The sequence below is a fragment of the Alosa pseudoharengus genome, unplaced genomic scaffold (assembly GCF_046254945.1).
Source record: "Alosa pseudoharengus isolate Yale_2024_CS ecotype anadromous, Long Island Sound unplaced genomic scaffold, YU_APseudo_1.1 YU_APseudo_1.1_scf_9, whole genome shotgun sequence".
Classification (NCBI taxonomy): domain Eukaryota; kingdom Metazoa; phylum Chordata; class Actinopteri; order Clupeiformes; family Clupeidae; genus Alosa; species Alosa pseudoharengus.
This window is the reverse complement of record NW_027468881.1, coordinates 17,370,915-17,395,699: the sequence shown is the minus strand read 5'-3', so window position 1 is coordinate 17,395,699 and position 24,785 is coordinate 17,370,915. Positions and strand designations below refer to the sequence as shown.

General features: G+C 48.2%; 1 protein-coding gene across 1 annotated transcript in view; it reads right to left on the bottom strand.

Annotated features, from left to right (window-relative positions):
- The window catches only part of plxna3 (plexin A3), a 123,627-nt gene that overhangs the window by 48,298 nt on the left and 50,544 nt on the right, over positions 1 to 24,785 (bottom strand). The window contains exons 6-9 of the mRNA XM_076276894.1: positions 17,469 to 17,592; positions 16,914 to 17,070; positions 15,888 to 15,987; positions 11,214 to 11,328 (exon numbers count right to left, since the gene is read on the bottom strand). Coding sequence (XP_076133009.1) covers positions 11,214 to 11,328; positions 15,888 to 15,987; positions 16,914 to 17,070; positions 17,469 to 17,592 — 496 coding nt within the window. The remainder of the gene's footprint in view (positions 1 to 11,213; positions 11,329 to 15,887; positions 15,988 to 16,913; positions 17,071 to 17,468; positions 17,593 to 24,785) is intronic.

The window sequence follows — 24,785 nt, the reverse complement described above, 5'->3', positions numbered from 1 at the left end:
TAACTTACTAAGTGTCCTGAGATGCAAAAACAAAGATAGCTTATCACTGCCGTGGGGTGAGAACAGTGTGTGTCTGTGTCTGTGTGTGTGTATGGGAGAGAGAGAGAGAGAGAGAGAGAGAGAAAGAGAGAGAGAGAAAGAGACAGAAAGTTGCAGACTGAATAGAGAGAGTATCAGGAGGGAGCAAGGGCAAGGTCAATTGGGGGAAATAGAGAGGGACACTGAAAAAAATGGAAAAGCAACAGAGGGGGGAGGAGAGAGACAGAAAGAAGAGAGTGTAGAGAAAAAAAACAGAGAGAAAGAAACCATGAGTAGACAAAGAGAGACAGAGCGTGAGAATGGGGAAGAGAAAGAGTAGAGAGAGAGAGAGTGATTAGAGACAAAGCATGAGTAAGTGTGAGAGAGAGAGAGACAGCGAGAGTGAGAGAGAGAGGGAGCGATAGAGCAGAGATAAAAGAATAAAGGGCATGTGAGCCCAGCATGGGCGTTGATGGCAGTCGCCAGCTCTGCCCCCTCTGCTTGGCTGCTGTGGCGGCATGCGGTGGAAGCGCTACAGCCTGGGCCTCTGTGTAATGGCCCGCTGGTGACAGACGCTCACCGTGGCACTTCCCCTCTCACTACAACCCCCACCAACCCAACACGCCAACACCACCCACCGCCACTCCCTCCAGTCCCTGCCCAGCCCGGAGAACCCTGGAGAAACCAGGAGCATTGCCACGCTTCCTGCCGGGCTAATGGCTCCACTGTCACTCATCCTGTAATTAATTACCGGCCCCGTCGCTCGTTAATAAAAGGCCGCCCCACAGAGCTGCATTGCCAAGAGGGAGTTAGGGGCTGGTGTGGTGGGATGGGGGGGGGGATGGTGCGCGTGTTGTTTTGGAGGGAGGAATGTATGTGTGTGTGTGTGTGTGTGTGTGTGTGGAGGGATGAGAGATAGATAGAAACAGAGGGGCAAGTGTAGAGAGAGAGAGAGAGAGAGAGGGAGGGGAGGAGGAGGGAAGAGGGAGAGAGAAAAGCGGGGCACCGTTTTTGATGTGATCTCCCAGCGGGCCGGGACAGCGAGGGGGCCGGTATGAAAATGTGCCTCCGAGCGCTCGGCGGCCATTAGAGGCGCGGGAGAGCCGTTTCCCCTGGGCCGCGCGGAGGGGAGGGGCTGCCGGCGAGGTTAAAGACCAGCCGGCTGTAATTAACTTTACAGTAATGACTCTGGCGACGCGGGAGGAAGGGAGATGGTGGCGACGATGCCACCACTGCCGCCCGCACTCCGTCTCTGTCTCTGGCCATGCCTGCTCTGCACAGCCCTGCACTGGGGCTGTACTGCTGGAAGGATAAAACGCTTCCTCATATTCTTTCACAAAGCCTCCACACAGACAGCAATGCATTGTTTTGTCAGTAAAAAATGGCATCATCCTACTGATGTGTTCTTTGAAAGAGGTGACCCTTTAGAAGCCTAAGAACAAAGCCATGAAGGACTTCCAGATCACTTTTTCATAACATAGTTCCTGTATCAGACTAGCGACAGGAGCCGGAGGCAAAGTGTTGCCATTTTACAGCCACAAGAGACAAGTGGTCAATCTGAGTGAAGAAAGCATGAAGTACTTTGCTTGAAACTCAACCTGACAAAAATAATCCAAGCTCATAGATGGCTGGATTTCTGTATAAAAGTCAAACGTTTGGGATTTGTGCCCTTATATTTGGTAAAAGTTAGACAGAAAGAGGCACTATTAAATCTAAAATCCCCAGTGCCAACCACCTACTTCACATTAGCATGTTAGCAAGCAACTGGTGTGGTCAACCCGTGTCCAGCACTGCCTTGTTTATGAGCAAGTAACGCCCATTTGGCGACAAGTTTCTGGAGTTGTCTCCCTTCTGTGTCCCCTGTGGGAGTGTAGGGTTAGAGCACTGTTCTGTGCAGAGAGAATACAGGGAACCTTAAATGTTCAAGGTTGCGCTCTTCCTCACTCTACACTGAAGAGGCATAGGGTGCATTATGGGTGCTCAGGAAGAGAAGGAGAGAGAGTGGGGGGGGGGGGGGTCTCTGGTCAAAATCTCAGCATCTTTTCAGATCTTGTTCCAGATTCAGAGGGAAAGTACCCTGCGAGTTTGTGCTCTGTAGCATTGAGAGAAGAGAAGAAAAGAGACGAGACGAGAAGACAAGAGAAGAGAGGAGAACAGAAAAGCTCAGCTCTGAGGTCAGAGGCTTCAAGGCCAGCAGGCAGGGATCTGACGAGACAAGACGAGCAAAGATCAGGGAGCTCTTAAAGAAGGTAGAAAGCTGCAGAGAAAAAAAACTCTACTGTACCACAAAGCTCTGTATTTCACCAATACATAACACGTGTACTTTTAACCTATTTCTGAGAAGAGGCTGTTCAAGTGAAAAAAGAATGTGGTTACAATGACTTCAGGAAGCACTACTTCGATTTGGCAACACATTTGTAGACGGCCCAGAGTGGATTAACCTCATTATGATTCCACATAAATTTTTCACTTTAGTTGTGTCCTGGTCAGACATTTTTGCCTTTCATCTTTGCCCATAGTCACAGTGTAATTACCACAGTACTAGTGGATAGGGGAGTTGTGCAATCACATCTGCATGGAGCCTGCTGCTTGTCATCTGTCTGCACAAAGCATTAACAAATTGACCACTTTAAAACTGCCATCCTAAAAGTGAATATGATCAACTCTTTAAAAATTGTGCGGACAGTGATCACGGTAAGTGCAATTTAAATATGATACTCTTTCCAAACTGTGACCACTGCCTGATGTACATACTGATTAAGTTGCCTTTTTCAGTGCATCCAAAATCTTCAAGCTTGTCTGATGAGATGGCTGGACCAACCATAACACTTAGAGCAAAGGCACTGACAATTCATCAGCCATCACTACACAACATGGACATGTAGCATTGAAAAAAAGCAGGTACACAATACAGTGTTTCCCACAGAATTGAATTCTATTTGTGGTGGTAGGTTTGCAGAATTAACTTGAATGCAACAGTTTTTAACAAATTAGCGCAGCGTGGTTATGACGCTAACCAGCTTTAAGCACAAATCAGTACAACCTGGAAAATCATTGTGTGGTGGTCAATGTTGATATTGTGGTGGGCCGCCACAAATAAGTCAATGTATGGGAAACACTGCAATACAAATACCAGGCTCTGCCTCCAAGACTGTAGACCCCTGGACTAAAAAACAGCCTAAAATCAAAACCCATTTCGTATTTAATGTTATTTTCTGGTGAAGCTACAATTTCATAACTGACAGGAAACTACACAAAATGTGTGTTGCTGCAGTGAGCACGCTCCGTTGAGCACCCTACAAAAATGCCACGGAGGGCTTTAATTACAGGTTAAAGGTGAGCACACACCTGCTTACACAAAACAAAAATCCCGCCGGCTTTTCCAGACGACGCGCCGGGGAGTCTCTCTCTCTCTCTCTCTCTCTCTCTCTCTCTCTCTCTTTCTCTCACACACCCACACGCGCGCGCAAGAGGCACACACACAGACATGCCATGACGGACGGGGGATTAAACGAAAATATAGGCTTTAATAAGTCTGGTGAATTTACACCAGGCCATATCATGGCAGGCCATTAGTGTGCCAGACGGGCGGTCCCATTCACGCTGGCTTCACCGAGACCCGTGGCCAGCTCAACGGCCACTTTAATTGGCCGCTCAAAGGTCATTGTGTGGCGGATGAGAGGGACATAAAGACACGGCGAGGATCGGGAGTTGGACTCTGATTGGGGTGTCAGTCTGTATTAAATCACATGGCCCCAATTCTCAAAAAGGAAGAGCGGAGGAGAGAGAGAGAGAGAAAAAAAAAAGAGTGCTGCTGGTTTTGGAGCGAGGGAGGAGAGAGTGAAAGAGTGACTGTTTCTGGCTTGGCTTGAAATTGAGGGGTTTGAAGGGAGCTCCTTCTACATCTCTCCCCTTCCTTCATCTCTTTCCCTCGCTCTCGCTTTCCTTATACCCTCATTTTTATGCTTCTCTCCCCCCCTCTCTCTCCAAGGCTCCCTCTCCCCCCATCTTTCCCCTTCTCCTCAATCCCCCCCTCTTTCTTCCTGCCCAATATCCCTCTATCTCCCCCTCCCTCTTTCCCTCAATCCTCTGTCCTAGTCTCTCTCTCTCTCTCCTTCTCCAGCTCTGTTCTGGTTCCCGCCATCTTTCTCTCTCCCTCTTTCCCAGTTGCGGTCTGCCTCTCCCCCTCTCTCTCTTCTTTTCTCTCTCTCTCTGTGTGTCTAATGCCGTGCTATCTGTCTGCACACAGGCGCGGGGCTGGAGTGGGGCTGCTGGGCTGTGGATTATCCAGCTGGAAGCTGCCAGTTGTGGCACAGGCAGACTCAGGGGGAGGAGGGAGACTCAGACTCAGCTCTCTCTCTCTCTCTCTCTCTCTCTCTCTCTCTCCCTCACTCACTCACTCTATATACATCCCTCTCTCTCATTCTCTCTCTACACCCCCCCCCTATCTCTCTGCCTTTCTCTCTATTCCTCCCTCTCTTTCTCTCTAGGAGCACATCCCTACAACCCCCGAACCTCTCTCCAGCCCAACGCACCAACTCGACCTCAACCCCTCCTCCAAGCACAAACTCACAGTCACACAAAAACACATACAACTGTACACACACAAACGCACACATACACGCATACAACTTTACACACAAATGCGCACACAAACACACACACACACACACACACACACACACACACACACACACACACACACACACACACACACACACACAGAGAGAGCTCCACTCTGTGTCTTTTGGATAGTGGGGCTGTGTTTTTCTGAAGCACCTCTTCAACCCAGGGCCAAGGCAATAGGGCTTTCACATGGGAGATGCACTGCTGAAAGGACACAAGTGGTACAAACACACAGACACATACACATACACTCTCTACAATGTCCCAATGTCCATCTTATACACACACACACACATACACACACACACTCTCTACAATGTCCCAATGTCCATCTTATACACACACACAGACACATACACACACACTCTCTACAATGTCCCAATGTCCATCTTATACACACACACACACACACACACATACACACACACTCTCTACAATATCCCAATGTCCATCTTATACACACACACACATACTAGGGCTGCACGATATATCTAAAATCTATCGTTATCGCGATATCAACACTTGCGATGGACATACCGCAAAGATTACTTAATTTTCGATAAATTCGATACATTTTCTGTGCCGTGCGCATTCCATAGTCTATGGTGTATTCACATTCTGAATGTCAACATATTTTACCAAACTGATGCGGTCATGCAGCCCAAGAAGCCCGTCCCCTACCAGTTTAGGTGTGTGGTGTTTTAGGTGTTAAAGCGGGAGCTAAGTCGTGATGGCTGAAAATAGTGAGTCGAGCGAGGTAGGCTACACTTGGGTGAAGAGGAATTAGTGACTAAAAGGAAAAGCACGTCTGTTATATGGGAATATTTTGGTTTTATGAAGGATGCCGTGTTACAAACACAGCGCAAATGCGTCCTTCTCCACCGTGTTAAAATAAACAATTTCTTTCGTTATCGTTATATCAGAAGTTGTCTTTCACTGTCGGTAAGGCTTGTATTTCATGATTTGCATTTAGCAAAAGCCCCAGACAGCAGCACAGAGGTAATCAGGATTCGTTATTTGTAAAAGTTGTTTAACCTACTTCTGGACTGTGCGATTGCAGCCCAATTACTTTCACTTTCCGCTGCCCTCGTAGTCGGCATGCCGGTAGCCTAATAACGTGGGATGCGCAGCGTACTGTATGAGGTTACAGACTGAGATGATTGCCGCGATATAGCTTAAGTAGGCCTAGCTTCTTTGCTAGGCCCATCGAAGGCTGGCAATGTGGAATATTCCGCTGGTTGGTGCACAAGTGTTCAGATTGGCTGTCCACCCGTCTTTTATGAGGATTAGGAGCAGATCTTCCACACAACTTCGATAGCCTAGTCAGTAGGTCTCTTAGCTGTCCACTTTCATCAGGCCATATAGGCTACATGATATTTTATATTATTTAAAAATTATACATTTATTTCTGTAATTATACATTTACCCCCCCCCCCCCAACCCTACAGTGTATGTTTGCAGCAAGCAGAATGAAAAAAAAAACATTAAATATACTGCTCAAAAAAATTAAGGGAACACTTCAATCATACACTGAATCACTCTGTCACTGTTTGGTTCTGAGCACAAGTAAAACTTTTGAGGCGAGTGTTTTGTTTTGCAAGAACTGTCAGACATTCTGTGAATGTAGTTTGAGAATGGAGAAAAGGGTGGAAGGTTTCAAAATATGTGTGGAAAACCTTTATTGAGCAGTATATTTAAATATCGCAAATTATATCGTTATCGCAGTACTCAATAATGGTATCGCATATCGCATGTTTTCCTAATATCGTGCAGCCCTAACACATACACACACACTCACTACAATGTCCCAATGTCCATCTTATACACACACACACACATACACACACACTCTCTACAATGTCCCAATGTCCATCTTATACACACACACACACACATACACACACACTCACTACAATGTCCCAATGTCCATCTTATACACACACACACACACACACACAGTACAGTAAATACACACTCACTCTACAATGTCCATCACACACACACAAATGCACATGCGCACACACACAGACACACACACACACACACTATTATACAGTGTCCATATTTAAAGCACACACACAAACACACGACTGGGCTGCTTACACATATGCACTCTCTCCCTCTCTCATGCACACACACTAACACACTCACATGCAGCAACACTCTAAACTGAGTGGCTTCCACACTCTAAATCCCTCTCCCAGCACTTTAAAAAAAAAAAAACTTGGACCGCTGAGGAAACGATCAGCCCTAAGGAAAATCTCTCCCTGCCGTTACAACACCCCCTCACACACACACACACACACACACACACACACAAACACTCCCCTCTCCTCTCAGCTCTTACTGCGGTGGTTGGGGTGCCTCGGCACACGCATGACGCACGGTGGCAGGGAGGCTGAGAACGGTGGATTGTGGCCCGTGTCAAACTGGCTCCGGATCAGTACAGAGAGACGAAATAAAGAACATGACACAGAGCTCTGAGCTTCATTTCAAATGCTCTTGTCCAAGCCCAGTGTGCAAATCCAGAGAAGATGATGAGGAGTGTGTGCGTGTGTGTGTGCGCGCGTGTGTGTGTGTGAGAGAGAGAGAGAGTGAAAGGCAGAGATCAGCAGAGAGAGGGAATAGGGAGTGTGTGAGAGCGAGATTGTGTGTGTGTGTGTGTGTGTGAGTCGTTCTTCATCCACAGCACTGCGGAGGAGCCTGTGTGCTGGCCTGCTTCTCTCCCATTCCCCCTGGAGTATCAACAGTGTGTGAGTGAGTCACACGTTTTCGCTGAGTAATTCCTTTTTGCGGGGAGAGATAAGGAGATTGTCAATCCGTATGCTGGGGGCGGGAAACCAGAATGAGACAGAGAGAGAAAGAGAGAGAGAGAGAGAGAGAGAGAGAAAGAAAGACACAGATAAAGAAAGAGAGAAATGAACAGAAAAAAGAAAAGACAAGAGGAAAATGTGACGAGAGGTAGGAGCAGGAGAGAGGGAGGAGAGAGAGAGAGAAAGAGAGAGAGAGAGAGAGAAAGAGAGAGAGAGAGAGAGAGAGAGAGAAAGAGAGAGAGAGAGAGAGAGAGAGAGAAAGAGAAAGAGAGAGGTAGGAGAGAGAGAGAGAGGGAGGTAGGGAGGGCAAAAACAAAGAAATGGAGCAGGATTGAGAGGGAGAAAAAAAGGAAGAGAGACACTGAGAGGGGCCGAAAGAGAATAAAAAGAGAGAAAGAGAAGGTCAGAAAAGAGTAGGAGAGACTGCGAGGTAGAGAGAGAGAGAGAGAGGGAGCAACTGAAAAGAGTGAATGAGGAGTGAGTGAGAATGAGTAAAACAGGAGGGAGGGCAGCGTGAGACTAAAAAAAGAGAGAAGTGAGAGGGAGGAAGAAAGAATGAGCCAGCAGTGAAAGAGAGAGAGGTAGAGAGAGAGAGAGAGAGAGAGAGAGAGAGGGTGACGGGTGCATCCCTCTTGCCCGCTGCTGGCTGCGTCTGATAAGCCTGGATAAGACATCTCTTTGATGTTCAGTTAAGTGTAAAATTAAAACGTGCCAAAAGCCGAAGGCTGCCTGTTCCCAGCCCCCTGTTACACTGGAAAGAAAAGGGGACGCTTTTCTTCTTTCTCTCATAATTTACCCTCTTTCTCACGACCCCCACCCCTCTCCCTCCTTCTCATGCTCACCTCCCTCCTCCTCTGGCCTGACTGTCTGTCAGTTTTCCTCCAACTCCCAAGGTGCATCACAGCTGCCACCCCTCATCCCCACCCCACCTCCTTCCCACACCCCCCTCCCTGCTCTCAAGCACTGCGCCACTTAATCAAGCGGCCACTCCTGCACGGTGTATACACAACCTACCAAAGCCTCCATCTAACCTCTGCCCCATTCATACACACATACACACACACACACACACACACACACACACACACACACACACACACACACACACACACACACACACACACACACACACACCAAATCACATGTCAAATTATTCCCCTGCCTTCATTGGCGTCTCATTATCTCTCATTATCTGCTAGGTCAGATTACAGATTTAATTAACCTCCTTTCAGGGGAGATGCATCACATCAGCTGGGAGGACACGGCTTCCGAATATTCCTCTAATACAAACTCCCAGTAAAACTCCAGATAGGAGCGGACAGCCTGTCAGCAGACACTGAGAGCGTCTAATCCGCAAACAGCTGTGGTTACTTACACCCACCGCTGCCCTTTTAGCGGGAGAGTCCATCAAGCCGACTGGGCCAGAGGTTATCATGGAGCAGCAAGACTTAAGAAATACAGCCATCTGTTATTGAATTGTCTTCTTCCACTGGATCAGAATAGAGTAACACACTTCAAATAAAGATAAACTTGAACAAACCTCAACTTTGTCAGCATTTAGCTGAGTTTCATATTCTTGCTTGCCAAGCTATGGCTCCGAGCTTTGAAATTAGAAGTTTGTGCCAGCAGGAAGAAACAGGAAACTCATCTATGGTAATTGTTAAAAGCATTGGCTCTCACTTCACAGAAATTGCAGTTTAATTTCAACCGCATTTATGTCTAGTCAAGAGCAAACTGTGAGCAAAAAGTTTTTTCCCCTCACTTTTTTTTTAACGAGATAGCTTTTAGCAGAATCCTGTGTGGGTTTACTGCGCTGGTTCTATCCTGGTGAACACGACTTCCTAGTAAAAGTCAGACTCCGAGAGACATCGCTGCACTCGTAAAAGCAGTTACAGCCAAGGTTAAACCAGGAGAGCGAGCAGGGGTAGGGAATTGATCAGGCAGGTGGGTGGCCGGCCGGGTATCATTACCATGTGTATGTGTTTGTGTTTGTGTGTGTGTGGTGTGTGTGTGTGTGTGGTTGTTCTTGTTGTTTTGGTGCAACAACCAGCGTACTGAACAGCAGAGAGCCGAACACCCATTCAAACATCCAGAGCTAGAGTTTAGCGTGTGGTGTCTCGCCACTGCAAAAGCCCAGCTTGCTACTGCCATGCAGCTGGTCCCAGGCTCACTTGAGTGTGTAATCGATGTGCTCGGAGACTCGAGAAAGAGAGAGAGAGAGATAAGGAGATAAAGAGAGAGAGAGAGAGAGAGGACAGAGGGCGCACTAGGTGCTGGGACAGAGATGTAAATATGTAGTGAAGTGCTGCGTGGTGTGGGGCGGCGGAGGAGAGGAGATCTGCTGGGAACAACAACAGGACCCAGCAGCAAACATATGGGCACATTCCACCAATAACAGACTGGTAAAAAACAGCACTCGTGGAGGGGGACATGATTTGACATGGGGATGGTAAAAGCCTAGATGACTTGACCATGGATTCTGGGGGGCCGTTCCCTCTGACATTTCCTGTGATTTTAAAGTGTGCGCCATCAAAATGCCGGACATTCCTCCCTTGTGGGTAGTCAGAAGTAATGTCCTGAACAATGAAGGTCAGGATCTTTTTAACAATCTACTATTTCCTTTACAAGTTCTGAGAATGTGTCCATTAAAGCTCATTGTATATGAAGCAGCAATAAGGAAACTTTTGCTTTGACAATGAATTATCAAGTGCTCCTTGAGACAATAGCAACCATATGGACATAGTATTACCTGAATCCATAATCATTCCCATGGCAGCGTTACTCATTGTTACTTTGATCAGGAAGGACAGCTTTATGTGATTCACTGAAAAAATGGCCAGATTAACTGGAGTTTGGGAAACTTGTCAGCTCATTCAAAGACTAAAAACTAGTCCCATGAAATATATGCTTAAGTGGATGTTTACCACGTGCAACTTTTTTGAGTTTGTTAGAGCAAATAGGGATTACTTTTCCGTTGCTTAACTCACATATATCATGTGATCATGCATGTGACCAATTAGCCGGCTCTGCCCTTTCTGAGAAACGATGCAGGAGAACACGTCCAAGTCAAATTAATTTTCCATTTGAAAAGGGGAACAGCACAAAATGTCTATGGTTCTTGTTGACAAAAAGCTCCATGTTCTGCCTTGAAAGCAACCCAAGAAGTGTCAAAGAGCTAGGCTCCCAAAGACTGCCTGCCACAATGCCCAGCTCCTCAGGGGGAGTGAAAGGGCCGATTGAGGGGGGTACATACACACACACACACACACACACACACACACACACACACACACACACACACACACACACACAACAGTGTGTAGTGTGTAAGATGTGAAGGGGAAGGGCCTGTCAGCTACAGGTTCAAACGGGCCGTGACCAGGTTGGGGGCCCCCCCATAGCCTGGGGGCACCTCTGGGACCTACAGTCACAATCTCTCTGTAAAAAAGGGAGGGAAAGGGGGGGTGTGGGGGGGGGGGGGCAACAAGGACAAACGGCACCATTGACACCGCTTCCTGTCACCCTCGGGCACGGGGGGCTGTGTGCCAAATGTCGTCCCAGCTCCACACAGATCAAACCTCCTTCTTTACTTTTGGCCGCTGCTAGTTAAACACTAATGATCGCCCACTAGGGAGGGAGAGTGTGTCATTTGTGATCCAACCGCCACCGTCGCTGCTGCTGCTGCCACAGCGCGAGCCGACGACTGGGCAGAGAGAGAGAGAGAAAGAGAGAGAGAGAGAGGCTCTGATACCTTACCTCCACACTGCTGACTCGCCCTTCCTGGAAAGAGCACTCTGCCAGGTTGTTGGTGCAGATGTGCCGGTACTTGCACCAGTTGCAGGGGAAGGGGCTGCTGACGCAGGAGGAACACCTGAGAGAGAGGGCGAAGAGGGAGAGAAAGAATGGGGGAAGAGAGAGAGAGAGAGAGAGGGGGAAGAGAGAGAGAGAGAGAGAGAGAGAGAGAGAGATGGGAGAGAGAGGCAAAAGGACAGAGTTAGGACAGACATCCACACAGCTGGCTTCCACAGCATGGTGCACCCCGCGTGTGTGCTTGCCGGCTCATGTCTGCCCGAGCTCTCAGTGGTCAGTATGCGGCAGACATCTTTTCAGCCGGGTGGAAACAAAGACACGCACAATTAAGAGCCCCGTCAGCCTGAAACATTTAAGCTGCCTTCCAATTAGGCCATAATTGAGTCCTGGACAAAAGAAAAAACACCACTTAGGATTTAAAAATGAGAAAAAAAAGACAAAAAGAAAAATATCCCTAACAACAGGCCCAATTAGACAGCCCTCACCTGCGGAGCGGCATAAACACAACACACCTGTGGTCCGGGGGACGGCAAGCTGCGAGAATGAGTGAGATAAACGGCGGAGCGAGAGGAGATATTTCATCCCTCGTTTAATCGCAGGCTGACCCTGGCCCCCACTCCACCAACACCCCCCCCCCCCCCCCCTTCTGGATTCCTCTCCACTCCTGCCTCTCTCTGCTCCTGCGCGCTCTCCCAGTCCATAGCTGCATTCAGGGCACAGGGGAGCACCGTGTGAGGAGCGTATACTTTGTCCCATACTAATCATATCCTCCCCACCCCCCCGAGACACAGTTCAAAAATCCCCTTTGGAGGGCTCTCAGCAGTCTGAACACATCCGCACCTTAAGCTGTGCCGCACTGTATAATCTCCACACAGCTCCGTGAAACCTGCCTCTCTCTCTCTCTCTCTCCTATTTCTCTCCCGCCATCTCTCTCTCTCTCGCTCCCTCTCTCTCTCACTATCTCTCTCTCTCTCTCTTGCTCTCATTCTCCTCATCCTAGATTGAGGATATTTGGTGGTGTTGCACGCTGTGCGCCCGCTCCTTAAGAATTGAAAAGAGGGGGGCATTTGTCAGTGATGTCTGGGGCCACAGTCAGTCTGCCAGCGATCTCTTGCTCCCACTTCTCAGCGCCGTCCCTCCACCCGAACTTCCCACCTCAAAATATCTGGTCCGCGTGCACGGCCAAAAGGATCACCATAGCATGCTAGGGCCATTCAGCTGCACTCCACAGCACTACGAGCCATGAGCATCATCATTCTCCCACCAACCTCTCTCTCTCCGTCTACACTCTCTTAACACTGGTACCTCATTAATTTTTCCTTCCTTCAGCTAAAGGGAAATGAACACATACACGCTCTATTTCTCTCTTTCCCTCTCTCAAACTCAGTTGCTCTCTTTTACTCACATCTTTCATCTTTCACAGACATAGTATTTCACACACACACACACACGCAGGTACGCACGCACAAACACACACACACATACAGTCTGTGCATACACACGCAGACAACACACACACACACACACATGCAAAAATGGCAGAGCTGTGTGTTGTGCGTTGATGCAGCAGCAGCAGCCCAGTGCCCCCGTGCTGTAAATACTGCTCTCACATCTGCAAGTCCCCGGCTGAAATATGCAATATGCTGCGTCAGGGGTATACACCCCCATCAATTCACTTTGCTTTCATTTCAGCCGCGGGTGTGCCGAGCTGCCCGGCCAAAGAGCCGACTAACGGGGGAGCGCTGACGTCCGGAGCGAGGATCTTTAAACGGCCGCGTCACCGCCAGGGGCGGCGGGAATCGGCGGGACAAGCCTGGCACGCTGGTGGCACTCTGGGCACGGGCTGGTACCATGTTGCCCCACTGGCACGGGAAGAAAGAGGGACTCTGCTGAGCTCAGATCGAAATAAAAATAGGGCACAAGAAGCGACTTTCCACTCCGACACTTAAGGGAAAAAAAATCAGCGTACAACGGAGAGCGATTGGCAGTGACTAAAATGAACTCGGGAGAGATGAATCCGAGAGAGATATGCCAACAAGGGAAGAGGGGAGCTGGCAAGATTTTATATAAACCCTTTCACAGCAGCAAGACTTGAGAGGGACACAAAATGGGTTGTAGTTGAAGGAGCGGAGGGGGTAAGAGAGAAGAAGAAAAAAGTCCTCCTCAAAAAACTTTTTGTTTCTTTTTTTGGGGGGTAAAATATGTATATTCAACAGCTCCTTTTCTTGAGAGCTTGAGAGCTTTTGCTCCGCGCCTCTCACAGGTGGCTATTATCCCGGAGGATGAAAAAAAGGGAAGGGGGGCAGTCACATAACCCTCAGGCTGAAGAATGGTGGGAACAAAAAAAAAAGACAGGAAAGAAAAAGCAACATAAAGCGGGGCTGTGCTCGCAGGGATGGAGATGGCTGGTGTGTGTGTGTGTGTGTGTGTGTGTGTTTGTGTGTGTGTGTGTGTGTGTGTGTGTGTGTGTGTGTGTGTGTGGGGTGGGGTGGGGGGGTTCGGAGGGGCAGAGAAGAGGTGAGGGTGAGTGAGTGCTGTCCCCGAGCCACGGCAGAGAGGGAAACAATTTGAGGGCTAAATGTTCCCACAGGGCTTTTGTGAAAACAGGAAATCTGGCACAGGCTTCAGGCAGGCCGCACTCTGGCAAGGTAGGCTAGGCCTCTGCCGGCAACCGGGGAGGGTTGCCATGGCAACTGGCAGGCAGAGCGAGGGAGCGAGCGAGCGAACCAACCAGCCCCTGCATGCATTACCCTGCCTGGGCTCCCTCCCTCATTCTCTCTCTTTCTCTCATTCGCCGGAGAATTGATTGTTGCGCACGCGTTGCTGCCAGCCGACAAGCAAGGCAATTTTATTCCTTCTAAAATGTAAAAAAAAAAAAAACCACACAAAAGGAGGGAAAAAACACCCATGTAAGGTTTTTAGCCAGGGGAACGAATTGTATTTAACGCATGTGTGAAGGGTTGCTGTGTGACTGACTTTGCCAAATCTAATGTTCTCTGATTCTTCGCCTTTGCCTTTTCTTCTCCTCCTTTGATGAATTCACATTTTCTTTATGTCGTAACGATGCTAATCTTGACACATGGAGACTCATTTGGCACAGTTTCAGTCATGCGCGGGTCACACACCTCACACACACACACACACACACAATATGTAATAGTGTGTTCACTCCAGCTAGGAGATGTAGTCTTTCTCTGCTGACGGAGCCACATGGCAGTGATGGTGGCTGAGTAAAGTGATACAGGAGGCTCCAGGCAGCTACACCCACGCCACTGACTCGGCCCCCCAGCCCCGGCTAACTGCAGTGCAAATGAACACATATGGTGGGAACCCAGAGGGCTAGAGAAAGAGAGAGAGAGAGAGAGAGAGAGAGAGAGAGAGAGAGAGAGAGAGAGAGAGAGCGGCTAGAGGCCAGAGCTCCTGAGCGTCCTGCCTGCAGGTTTCGCTCCCACTCAGGTTCCCTTCTGGTTCAGGTGTGTGTTTCCCAAAAGCACAGTTGCTAACTACCATGTATCCTCCGTAGTAGCATCACTGCCAATCGGAGTTGGCAGAAACTGAGTCACACGTTACTGATACATTAACAATACAAAAAAATATGGTTTTGATATTCGGTCACATTTTAGTAACAAATATGCTTTTATTTTTTCATTTTCCAAAATTAAAAAACGTGATGTGACAATATGAAGCTTAAGTGTTTGTACATGCGTAAATCAAATTTACGGACTCAGATTTGCCAGTGACACTACCAAGGTAGTTGCTATCATAGTAAGCAACTATGCTTTTGGAAAACGGACCGCCGCTCCCGGAGCCCGTGTGGTCAGCTGGGTGGAGCGATGGGAACCGGTGCAGGGGAGCCATTGTTCTGGCCGGCCTGAGAGTGCAGTTGTGGTTTGGACCACTGCCCTACATATGGCTGCTGCCGCTGTTGCTGCTGTTTGTGGCCAGGATAGGAGACAGTGCAGCTCGCAGCTCGTGCAGCAGTGCCAAATAAATAAATAGACAAACAAATTAATAAAAATAAATAAATAAATCAATCCTCCAGCACCTTGAATCTGCCTAACAGAGATAGCCATCTTCCATTATCATGATTTTACAATATGAACACATTGGCTTGGGACGGAGTTGGCTCCCCATTTGAGATGGCAATTAGGGACCTTAGGCAGAACTGTTTTACTGTGTGTGTGTGTGCGTGTGTGTGTGGTTTGAATTATTTGGATTGTGTATACACGTACACATATTTGTGCATTCCTATTACTCCAAATATTTTTCATGTTTTGCATCCTGGAATAGTGACATGGATTGCACAAGAATCCTCATACATATTCATAAAACATATTTAATCATCACTACAAATAATATCTCTATCTCCACAAAATAAATAAATAATGACAGAATGCTAATGCAGCCTCCACAGGTCAAGGTTTCAAAAACAAGACTACAGTGTTGCTGCAACTTCAAGCCATTCTTGGAAGCATTTCAGAGTAAGAGGAGGAGAACCTCTTTATAAGAAGGTACAGTACGCCACCGAGCCCCCAGAAAAGGTCCCTTATGGCACCATTCCAGTCGTGCAGACAACATTTCCAAAAGGTTCATAGGGAGAAAAGTAAGTGGAACACTTACGACTGGAGCACGCTGCAATTGTAGAAGACAAATTCGGTGGTGATGAATGTGTGGCCGCTCTCCTTGGACTTGAGTGACAGGTTGACCACACGCTTGTCACCTGCGGGGGTAAAACATAAAAAAAAAGAGAGACACTCAGAAAGTGAGCCGCGTCTAAGAAGCAGAGATCGGGAGAAAGAGCGAGAGCGAGAGCGAGAGCGAGAACGGGAAGAGGGGAAGTTAGCACTCCTCTCCTGCTGTGAGAAGCCTTTTTGGAAGTCCACTGCCCCCCCCCCCCCCCACCCCCTTTACTTAGGCTATGATTACTCCCCTCTTCCAGTCCAAACTCAATAACGGCTACGCTGATTACCCCCCCTGATGGCTACGCCACTGTGCATCTCCCTCTCCGCTCCTCTCCTCTTCCGTTCGCGAGAAGAATGCACTTACTCTCCCAAACCTGCCTGCTCGCTTTCATTTTCGCCTAGCTAATGCCTACATTTCTGCGATGGCCAATTATACTTGTGTGCCTCTCTTCCAGATAATTGGCATAATATTTCTATTCGGACCAGCCGTAATTGTCATTAATGGAAATAATAAGCCCTGTGTGCTTTAAAGGTTACCATCAGTGCATTTGTGATGGTACCAGAAGCTTTAAAAAAGAAAATAAAGAAAAAAGAAATTGGAACTCGAATAAGTAGTTTCAAACACATTACCGTGGATGTGATGTTCACAGAAAGGAAAGTAATGTTTTTTTCTTTTTACAAGTTGAAAACACTGCTATTAGTGTTCTTCACATAAAAACATATCAATTGGGAACAAGCCACTCTTCCCTACTCTACTGCCCCACGTTCGTCTAATGAAGACCTAATATGTGCGTAGTGTGTAGCTTCTATTTATAAACAAGTGACCATCCATTGACGGGGAAAAAAATCCCACTTCCCCCTCATTCTACACTTTCTTCCCGTTTTCCTCATTTCTCTCCTTATGTTTCGTTATCCCTGTAAAGCACTTCCATGTGATACAAAACTTAAAAAGCGTCCTCCTTACCGTAGCCTTGGGTGAGTGCCGGCAGGTCCCGCAGAGAGGGTGACATGCAGAGCACCTGGCCCTTAGAGAGCACCTCTCCCTGACTCTCTGACAGGTCCTCAAACACACAGGTGACCCCAGCCGACAGACTGGGCACGTTCACCACCCGCACACTCACCTGAGACACACACACAAACACACAAATGTAAACATATGTGCACATTTCATACATATGCCTGTGTGACAGACATATCTATATGCAGATAAAGCTGCATGTAAACATCTGTACCTACGCACAGTACACAGTATGCACAGACATGTATGTAAGTAGACAGACGCCCCAGATACCCAGAAATGCAGTAGGTAGAGCCAGATAGACAAACAGAAAGAAAGACTGGAATCTGAATGTGTGTCTACATGATGTATGTTGATTAACATATCCATCTTAGTCCCATAGGGCCTGCACAACGTAATAGCAGCCATGCTGAATGGTGTAGGTTTGTCCCACCCGCCTCCCACCACCCTCGTCCCTGGGTGTGAGTGAGTGACGGAGACGCGCTATGCTGCGCTGCTCACCTGAGTGGCAGGGGAGGTGACAGACATGTTGTTGGGCATCACACTGACGTCCGTACACTGCTTCAGCTCCGTGGCAAAGTGCTGCGGCTCAGCCCACTTCTCACAGGCCTCCTGACGCGAGCACCTGACAGAGGCAGATACAACACACACACACACACACACACACACACACACACACACACACACACACACACACACACACACACACACAGGTCAGGGTGTCATCCAAATCACACATTCTACAGTCAACAGCACATCTGGAACAGACCTGGGAAAGGTCTCGGCACGGCCCATACAGTACATCGGCTGGGCAGTTTCCTGATAAGGAGAGGATATGTGCATGTTTTGAAGGTGATGACAGACAGATCCACTGAAGATGAAACAGGACGTGCGCTGCCAAAAATGTGGAAAGTCAAGCATTTGAATGACTTCATCTGGCAATCGTCCCCTTCCCTCGACCACACCTGTAAAGGGATATTCTTGGAGGGGCGACGGCACAAAGCCAGCGTTCTGATGAGCCATAGATATGTCTACGCCGCCACAATACTTTAAAAGTGTTTTGATCGCAATTCTTGATGCCTTTCTCCACACAAAGCAGGATGAAAGACTGTATCTAATGCCAGCAATATGGCATAGTGTCTATACACACACACACACACACACACACACACACACACACACACACACACACACACACACACACACACACACACACAAAAACATTTTTTTCATTGAATATAAAAATCAAGCAGTGAATTTGATTTAGCCAAGTCTCTGGATGAGGGTGTGTCCTCTTCTCCCCTGCAGCCGATTCAGTGAAAAGCTGCCTAATATTAAAACATTTATGGTGCTGTCGCGTTTGTGCGAGGGGTAAAAAGGGTGTTAGAGCCTGCGCATGTTTATGCGGGAGACAGTCGCACAGAAGCGAGGAAATAAATTTACGGCATTAAAACTCCCTGCCTAAGCGTTTAGAGATGACACCTCCTGCTGTTCGCTGCGAAGCCACACGCATAAACCAAACGCAAGTAAGTATCCTCCGCAGCTAAGATAAAACAGCCCATAATGAAACAGTGGCATTTGACTCCATGATCCTTCATTAGGGGTGGTGTGATGCTGAAAACGAAAACGTCATTTAATCTAACCGGCAGGATATATATTAAAAAAAAAAACACTACCCAGTTTGTTAGCCCAGGACCACAGGCATACAACGACATACTGAAGGTCCACATATATAGTGGATGAGTAGGTATAAGCAAACATTCCGAGCACTCTTTGGAAATCATCTCATATGTGACTTCATTAGATAGGTGAAGGCAGAGAGCGATATGGTAAACATCGCTCATTCCATCTACACCTACCAAAACAACAAACCACCTTTTTTTCCCCTCCACTCGCTCTACACAAGTATCTAAAGTTCAATAAGAAGTTGCCATCGCCGCCGACGCCACGTTGTCTTTCACTCGAGATGCAACACGTCATTAATGATTTGTTTACTTCTAATTACTGCCATATGTCGACGGAGATGGGAGCGTGTTTAATTAAAGAAATAGCAGCAGACATGTCTGCTTCTCGTGCTCATCGCGCCCCAAAGATTTACCTCTCCTTTCTTGCTTTTGTCATTTATTTCTCTCTCTCTCTCTTCCCTTCATCTCTCTCTCTCTTTCTCTCTTGGACCAGATTCTAGAATGAGATTTTCATCCAATTACATCCACTACTCTTCCTGGTGGAACAGCAGTAATGTGATTTATGATAAGTCCCAGTCCCCCCCACCCCCCCCAACCCCCACCCACCCGCAGGCGAGGGTAAGGTAGTCCTGTCTGGTCGCCATGACCGACACTACCCCCCCTCCCCCTCCCCATCTTCCTCCACTGGTGACGACAGAGACAACAGCACGACCCCTGTGCTCTGCGACCCTCCTTTGTTCTCCTGGAGGACAGGATGGGCTCGCGCACTTCTTCAATTAGCAGGTGAGCCCCTCTTATGCGCTGGAGGAATTAAGCGAAATGGGGCCATAAACTGTCAGAGGAGAAGGGGTGCTGGTGCGTTCAGCGCTTGAAAGGCGAGGAGAGACGAGGAGAGGAGAGAGGGGGCGAGGAGTGAGATTGGGGTCCGGCATTAACCTCCGCTGAAAGCTCCCGTGCACTCACGCACACGTGCGCTCGCAATGCCCCACTCCACTCCACCTCTCGGCTCCGCTCCCTTCTCTCAAACTCGAGCTCCTGGCCTTCGCCTGACGAGTGAACAAACGAGCAAGTGGAGGACGGTTGTGTAACTGCCTGGGTTAGGACTGAGTCACCCCCATCTTTTTTCCCCTGGAAGATAGCTTAAAGCAAGTTCAATTCACCAGCCCAGGCCATTTCAATTTTCAAGAGCTCTATTACTGTACCTAATTCGGCAGCCGGAATTAAACCGCAGAGCACACGCTCTCAAACCTCCACACGTGGCACACGAACCGGGAGACTTTTTTTTTTACAATTCGGACCCCCATCTTTTTTCCACCCGAGCCACACTTTTTAAAAAAAAAAAGGTCACGCTGGGCTTGCTGCAAATGATAGGTCAGGCTGGTTCGGAACAGCAAATTGAAACCTACACGCGGTTTCATAAGGATCCATGTTGACCCTGTGGGGGAGTGGTGAGTCGTAAGGGAGGGTTTCCGCAGACGGAAAAAGAATCAATCAAGCATACTAATTAATGTGAGTGGAGGAGGATCTTCTGGTGTAGGCTGTGCTCCAAGCCAATAGTTTAGTCGACTGTGTTCAGTAATGTAAAGCGCCGGTCTCTTTCAATCAGTGTGCTACTGTATGTGGGAGATGCTCAAGTTATGGATCAGAAAGTGCTACCACTGCAGATCATGCTCTAAGCCAACAAGTTCATTTGACTACATTAAGGAATCTAAGGTCAAATTCTATTTTAATCAGTATGTTACGTGGGAGATGAGAACAAGTTTATGGATTCAAAAATGCGTTCATTATGCAGTACAATTACAGTTCTGGAATAATTGATGCTCATGTGCGTTACCCATTTCCCATTTGATTGCCTTTATACAATAAAGCTTAATTTCACAACTTCACCATGCTCTGTGTATTTTATTATTTTATTTTATTATCTGTGAAAGCATTACCTCTGTAGGTTAAAAATAAGGGGCCAGAAGAAACATTTAGCAATGAGGACAGGACAGAGTACTAAAACACCACCCACATCAAACACTGATCCCCCCCCTTTTTTCCATTATCGTTTCAGCCGTTGCTGCCGGAGTATTATTATCTCTGTATTACAATAAATTGTGTTAGTTGCATTTCGGAGCACGATATTTACTCATGTACATAATGTGTGTACTTTACTAAACGGAGGCTGACAAAATGTCAAGAGGATGAATCGTTTATAGAACACTAATGAAGTCTCAGTGGCTGATGATGCTTTAACAAGAGCACGCTCGTGTGCGAGTGCGAGAAAACATAGCACACGAGTCTTCAGAGACATACTCACCAGTGCCCCGTGAACAGATACAGTTGCGCAGAAATCACCAGAAAGGGCTGATTTGAATCACACAGCAAATCCATCTTCCAGTTTCCTGTTGTTGCCATGGACACAGACCATTTCCCAGCGTGCACTTTGTCCCCCCACACCCCCCCACACTTCTCCCTCTCTTTTCTCCAGCCTGGCTCAGCTAACATGATGGCTTGAGGCTAAAGAGCCCTTGGGGAATGGCACACAAAGCCAAGACAACAACCAGAAGAAAGGGAGGCAGGTCACAGCCAGCCTCCCCACCCCACCAAAACAGTGGATTTGGTGGGTGGATGTGTGTGTGTGTGTGTGTGTGTATGTATGTATGTGAGTGTGTGTGTGTATGTATGTGAGTGTGTGTGTGTATGTATGTGAGAGTGTGTGTGTGTGTACGTGTGTGTGTAAGTGTGTGTGTGTGAGTGTGTGTGCTTCTGAAAAGCTATCTCTCATGGCAACGCAACAGCCCAACTTCCCAGGGGAAGGGAGGTTCTGACAAACAGCGATGAAGATTGGAGAATTAAGCACCCCTCAGCTGGTGCGCAAGATTTGCGGAAGCCTCGCAGTTGAAATGTGATTTTTATTTTAATACAGAGGGAAAAGAAGGCTGCTCAGAATCACATGTCCTTCATTTTGTCATTAAAAGAAAAGTATGAGATTTTTTCATTAAAGAAATAAAAATCCCTCTGTTTTCTGCTCTGATGCCAATGACAAGTGGGGAGAGGTTGTTACATACAGTACATGACGCCGAGATGCAGCAGTTCAGCCAACACCACTTTCCTGTTAGCAATGGAGGTCACCTTGAGAATTTAATTAGACATCTGTAGGAAATTATGGGAAAAAAAACGTCATACAACTGTGCTTTCAATTAGATTCAATTATATGGCAAATCCAAAAGAACATTGGTGTGTTTATGTTTCGAAACGCAATTAGCTGCTTCTTTGCGAATCCCCAGCCAAATCTCTGCTGATCGCACTGAGCACAAAAACGCTAATAAGAAAGAGGCAGACACATATGGCTGAACCTCGTAAAGCAGCTCCCCGATCTTTCTGGAAATGTCACAATTGCCACAATGAAGCAAAACAGCCCCCGAGTGGAGCTGCACGGCCTGTGTGTGTGTGCGTGCGTGTGTGTGTGTGCCGAGAAGCGAGTCACCCCCTGAGATGGTGGTGGGCTTTGTGATGGGGCATGTGTCTGAGGTGTGGTCCCATAATGAGCTGCATTGTGTGGAGGACGTGGAGACATTAGCGACTGCGGCGGTGGGACTCAGCTTGGCGCAGGCCGCCATCATCACACCCCATGCTGGGGAACAATAGCCCCGTTACTGGGCCCTCTCTTGGGACCGGCACTCCCCACCCCCATCCCGCGGTGACACTCCACACAGAGGCTTTTCTCCTCTCCAAACCCGAGCGTGTGACTCGACAGCAGTGAGGCTCGTGTCATAGGAAGAGGAGGAGGAGGAGGAGGAGGAGGAGGAGGAGAGGAACATGCTTGCCACGTTAAAACTGTTGAACTGGGGTAGCACAACATCAAGGTCAAGGGGTTAATTCACAGACTGAGAACATTGAATAAGCTATTAATGGCTAGCTGCTTTGGATAAAAAAAAAAAAAAGGCTAGATTTGAATCTCGAGACTTGAGTGGTAAACAGTAGCCTTTAAGTGACAGGTCACTTGGTGAAACCCTTGCTACACTCTCTAGCTAACACTGAATTGAAGCGTCTGTTGACTTAACAGACTAGCAGCACACTATGCACATACAAATGCATGCCACCAAGCCCACTTGCCTTTCCACCTCTCCAGCTTGTCTGCTCTCGTTGGATGGAGGGAGGAAAAGAGAGAGAGAGAGAGAATGAGAGAGAGCGCAAGAGAGAGAGAGAGAGCTCACAGCAGTCGCCATGCTGGAGGCGGGAACAGGGAGAAGGCGACACGAGGTGGTGGGCAGGAGTGGTGTGAGACTGGCCGTCTGGCTATGGCACGGCTGTGGAGGCACCCGCTCAGAACCGGCTGGTGGGAGGTGGGTGGGGGTTGTGGGGTGACGGCGGTGCCGCGGGTTTGGGGTGGGGGTGGGGTAGGAAGAGAGGTTAGTAGCGGGTGCAAGGACAAAGTCAGCCTCCGTTCAATCTGTTCATCACTGTGCTTGATCTGCGCCTAATTGAGCTGTGCACGGCTCGTCGCAAGGTCATGTAAATTCGGGTGGGCCGCAGCATTAATATGCAAACAAATGCCATTTCCAAACTGGCACCGCACAAGTCTTGGGCTAATTATTCCATCAATCCCCGATTTACATCTTAATTAAAGATCTTTATCTTGATTAAGGTATGGAAGAGATGAAAATAGAAGGAGGATGGAAGAAGTTTTCTCTCTTTCTCCCGCCTTCACTTTCTCTTCTACTTCTTTCAATTTCTTTGGCTCCCATCTATGAATCTGCAAAAAGGTCTTTGCAGGGGCCTGGGACTCAGAACAAAGAACCCCCCCCCAACACACACACACAGCCCTTTTCAACAACCTCTGGACAGCGTTATCTACCTCACTGCTCCTCTGTCAAAGAAATGAATGAACAAAGCAGCAAACGCGGCTGACACCAGCAAAATATTACACCGTTTGGAGGAAAAGAACAGACAAACCCCCACCACGCTTGTTCTGCACAATTTCAAAAACCATTCGCCAATTTTTTTCTAACCAACACATTTTTCCTTCTTTTTTTGGGGGGGGAGGGGGGTGAAAAAAATAATCCAGCGTTTCATGGCTCCTGACATGTTTCCAGGGCTCTCCTGTTGATATCCTCTCCTCGAGATCACACCTCCCCCCTTGGGTGCCTCTTGTTTTCACCCCCACCCCCTTCCTCTTCCCTACCTCGGTTCATCTGCACGAGCATGTCAAGAAGCCTTCCATCTCCCACCCATCGCACTCCATAAATGAGGGAGCGTGTCCTGCAGTCACACGTGCTTTTCCTTCAGAGGCCCTCCGCTCGCCCCCTGCCAGTGACAGAACACAGGCTGCCTCTCACACAGAGTTCTCCGCGAGTTCATCAATTACGCGACAGGCCGGAGAGAACCCTGATGACAACCCATGCTGGCGAAGAAAGGTGGTGGTGCTGGTGGTGGTGATGTATATGTGTGTGTGTGTGGGTGTGTGTGTGTTTTTGTGTGTGTGTGTGTGTGTGCATGTGTGCATGGTGGGAGGAAGAGTGTGGGGGTGGGCCAGGGGCCAACAAAATGCAGACACTTCCAGTCTCCCTACCAGCTGGTGCCCAAGGGTCAACAGGAGAAAAAGAGGAGGGGGAGTGGGAGAAAAACAGAGAGATAGAAAGGGAGAGAAAGTAGGAGAGAGCGAGAGAGAGAGAGAATAGAGAGAAAGTCGGAGAGAAAACATCTGGGGCAGCTGTCACCTGCCACATCCTGTGGGGACCAGGTGAACCGGGCCGCCACCAGTGCTGAGCCCCGATTGGCTGGCTGCCTTCCAGGCCTGCCGGAGGTGTCAGGAGAAGTTTGCGGGCGGACCGTCACAGGTTTTCACCAGCGCCCGTCCCTAGGCTGTCTCCATAGACACCGCGCCTCTCCGAGAGACACGAAACATTCTTTTAAATCGAGTCTCCAAACGCAGCGGGACCCTGAACATTTTCTGAACAGAACATTCATCAGCGGGACACAGTGGTGAGTGCACGTCCAGAATGCCTTTTTTGGAGAAAAGTGCAATCATTTCATCCAGTCCAGCAGGTTTCCCCCCTCCCCTCCCGCCATAGAGGTTCATATGAGATGCATGCGCCTCTAGATTTTCTCAGGCACATTAATGCTATAACCCATTTAGGCCAGCTGC